Here is a 3,393-nt window from a genome sequence, read left to right on the forward strand (position 1 = left end):
TCTCTTCACATTTCTTATCAGCGGCCTATTTTAGGACCCGTCTTATTTATACAAACAGGATGAACAGCCTGTGTCTTTTTCTCCTCTCCTGTCACGTTTCATCTGCAGGTAAAATTATCCCTTTTTATTTCTGTAAAGCACGTCTGTGCTGCAACAGCTGTTATTGTCCTTTCTTCCTGTATAACGGCACTCTGATGCTGCGTTTTTAGTTTTACTTTCGTCTTTAATTTTATCATCTCCTAAATTACAATTATTTACACGTAGGAGGAAGTTAGGAATAGCTCATAAATGCACTGCTGAAACATATCCTCCTAATTTAGAGAGATGTTTCAGCAGTGCATATTATTGATATTTAATCCGCAGTTATCACGAGGAAGAACTGCTGACATTGTCAACCCGTTGATATCGTCATACGCAGTTCCCATTAATGTAACTAAATTAGTTGTATATCAGCAACAAATAGTACTGCTACTCCTTCTGGTGATACGGCTGCTACTACTATTGAGTTTAAATGAGAATATTAGTACATCATTTGTTATTATACCATATTTAAACACTGGGGGGCAGCGTAGCCAACAAAGCGACAATCTGCTATTTTAACCTGAGACCGTCCTATATAAAAGGAGATAAAAGTATATAATACAGATATGATAGATTTGACTTAAGATGAAATTAAATTAAAATTCACGAGAAGGAATTTTTTAAGAGCAATAAATACTGAATTATTAGTAAAATTCCATTATAAATAAATTCATCCTTCCATTTGTGCTCTAATGGCTGACATGTTTTCCTCAACAGTGAAACACTCCCTGAAATATTTCATCACTGCTTCCTCTGGGATCTCAGACTTCCCAGAATTTGTTGGTGCGGCTTTAGTTGATGGGGTTTTAGTGGGCTACTGCGACAGCAGCCTCAGGAGAGCTGAACCCAAACTGGACTGGATGCAGGAGTTAATAAAAAAAGATCCTCAGCACTTGGAGTGGTACACGCAGAAGTGCTCTGGGAATCAGCAGGTCTTCAGAGCCAATATTAATAGTTTGAAGAAGCGCTTAAACCAAACTGCAGGTACACTAATATCACCCTTTACCTAAAATGTTGCTCTTTTCATTCACACACACAGCGAGACTTACATCCTCCCATCATAATTTATTTCATTTTATTTGGAGGTTTTCATTTACACACCTAAAACACTCAGTCTACCACATAAGTAAAATTACAAGTAAGATATTTACTCTGTTCTAGTGACCAGAATAAATTACTGACCTAATTTAATTTGCTCTGTTAGAGGGATGGCAAGAAAAATATCTGCTATATACAAGGTCACTGTCACTGTGTACATCAACAGTAGCTGAAGTGAATGGTTACTTCCAAGGACAAGAATAATAAAGATGAGAATTTCTTTTCCTCTTATGATGCGGGTGTTGTTTTGATGATAAATATTGACGACTCGCAGCAGGATTTACCTTTCTGATCATCTTTAACCATCCACAACTTTACTGGCTCTGCATTCTCTCTCTCTCCCTGTCAGGTGTTCACATTTTTCAGAGGATGAATGGCTGTGAATGGGACGATGAGACTGATAAAATCACAGGCTTTAATCAGTATGGTTATGATGGGGAAGACTTCATAGCGTTGGACCTGCAGACACTAACATGGATTGCTCCTAAGCCACAGGCTGTCGTCACGAAACTGCAGTGGGATACTGAAAAACCCAGATTAGAGCACAACAAGAACTACTACATCAACAGGTGCCCCGACTGGCTGAAGAAGTATGTGAAATATGGGAGGAGCTTTCTGCAGAGAACAGGTAGAATTACATATGCTATTATATTTCGTTGCAAAAGCTTCTCTTTCTGTTTCTATTCTACAGCACCATTTCAAGGAAAATGAACCAGTGCATAGACAAGCATTTCATCAATGACTATCAGCTGTCCCAGATAAAGCCTCTCTCCCTATTTTGTTTTTATCTTTTCCCAGTTCTTCCCTCAGTTTCTCTCCTGCAGAGGACTCCCTCCTCTCTAGTCAGCTGCCATGCTACAGGTTTCTACCCAGAGAGAGCCATGATGTTCTGGCGGAGAGGTGAAGAGGAAATTCATGAGGGTGTGGAGCATGGAGAGATCCTTCCCAACCACGACGGGAGCTTCCAGATGAGCGTTGAGCTGAATGTTTCATCAATCAAGCCAGAGGACTGGAGGAGGTACGACTGTGTGTTTCAGCTCTCTGATGTTAAGGAAGACATCATCACCAAACTGGACAAGACAGCGATCCGGACAAACTGGGGTGAGAAAGGCTCAGGAATTAACTTCTGTATCTCAAAGTTTACAACACCATCATATTTAAAAAACAAACAAACTCTGAAACAAATGTCTGCATGAAATTCTTGAGTCAACAGAAATTCATTAGTGATGTCATTTTAATGTCAAGAAATTACAACTATATGTAATGTAAAATATTTTGCACAGTGTCAGACGAAACAATGGAGACATTAATTAGGATGAAAGGGAGTTTAATCTGCTAAAGTTTCTCAAATGTGCCAAATCTGATCGTAGGCATGAACCAATATAATAAACACCAAATATTGTACAACTTCATCCTATAACCATGTATAGAAGAATGGTGCTAAGGAGAAGTTTGATAACAAAAAAGCCAAAAATGCATAATTAAATCAGGCTGAAGCAGTATTTACAGTTTCTGCTTTTACATTGTAAACCATCCTAAACACAAATTTTCTTTCTTTATGATCCAAACTGAGATCTGGCCACTACAGATCTCATGAACCACACCATTAAAGAAGAAAATGTTCTTCTTAACCACATACAATGTTCAGAAGTGATGCATTAACACTGGAAACAGCAGCTTGGTTTGGCAGCAGTATGAATGATCTTACATTTTGGACCTTTTCAGTTTCTCCCTCAGTGTTTCCTGTTGGTCCTGTTGTTGGAGGTGTTGGAGGAGTTTTACTCCTCCTGGCAGTCTTTGGTTTCTTCATCTGGAGAAGAAACAACAATGGTGAGATTACAGCAGATTTTACTCCAATAATGAATTTGGAATTTGTGCATGTTGTAGTTATATGTACTTACATGATATTTTTGGTGATATTTTTAGTGAGTTATTTGATAATTTGGCTCTGCTAAACTCTGTCATGTTAATCATTTTGTTTTTCATTATTCTGCCTGTATTTCAGGGTTCGAGCTTACAAACAGTGAGTAATATTAATAAAATGCCGCAACTTGTTTTTACTTTGTTAGTAACTGATACTCTGTTTACTGTAACAGGAGACATTTCATTTTCTGTTCTTTGTTTGTCTTAGCAGGGGAGCAGTGACGGTGAGAAGAACACTGAGTTTCATCACATTTTCCCAGAAAGGGAAATATTTTCATTTGGAGAGTGCTG

General features: G+C 38.2%; 1 protein-coding gene across 4 annotated transcripts; it reads left to right on the forward strand.

Annotated features, from left to right (window-relative positions):
* Positions 1–6: 6 nt before the first annotated feature.
* LOC102212277 (major histocompatibility complex class I-related gene protein-like) lies at positions 7–3,387 on the forward strand. Of its 4 annotated transcripts, none has more exons than XM_005745212.1 (7): positions 7–108; positions 799–1,065; positions 1,529–1,807; positions 1,978–2,280; positions 2,905–3,009; positions 3,185–3,202; positions 3,311–3,387. In XM_005745212.1, exons 1-7 carry the CDS (start codon positions 60–62, stop codon positions 3,322–3,324), a joined length of 1,035 nt encoding a protein of 344 aa, XP_005745269.1. In that variant the 5' UTR covers positions 7–59; the 3' UTR covers positions 3,325–3,387. The 4 variants fall into 4 exon arrangements, with proteins under 4 accessions (XP_005745269.1, XP_013769317.1, XP_013769318.1 ...); XM_013913863.1 differs by having other exon boundaries at positions 3,314–3,387; XM_013913864.1 differs by lacking the exon at positions 3,185–3,202.
* The last annotated feature ends 6 nt before the right edge of the window (positions 3,388–3,393 follow it).

This window comes from Pundamilia nyererei, unplaced genomic scaffold (genome assembly GCF_000239375.1).
Source record: "Pundamilia nyererei isolate P.nyererei 1_Seehausen unplaced genomic scaffold, PunNye1.0 scaffold00155, whole genome shotgun sequence".
NCBI lineage: Eukaryota > Metazoa > Chordata > Actinopteri > Cichliformes > Cichlidae > Pundamilia > Pundamilia nyererei.

Bases quoted from the DNA above. Each gene is read 5' to 3' on its own strand.
- LOC102212277 (XM_005745212.1), top strand. From the start codon at position 60: ATGAACAGCCTGTGTCTTTTTCTCCTCTCCTGTCACGTTTCATCTGCA. The intron at 1,066-1,528 runs GTACACTAATAT...TCTCCCTGTCAG, and splicing joins GCGCTTAAACCAAACTGCAG to GTGTTCACATTTTTCAGAGG. The intron at 1,808-1,977 runs GTAGAATTACAT...ATCTTTTCCCAG, and splicing joins GAGCTTTCTGCAGAGAACAG to TTCTTCCCTCAGTTTCTCTC.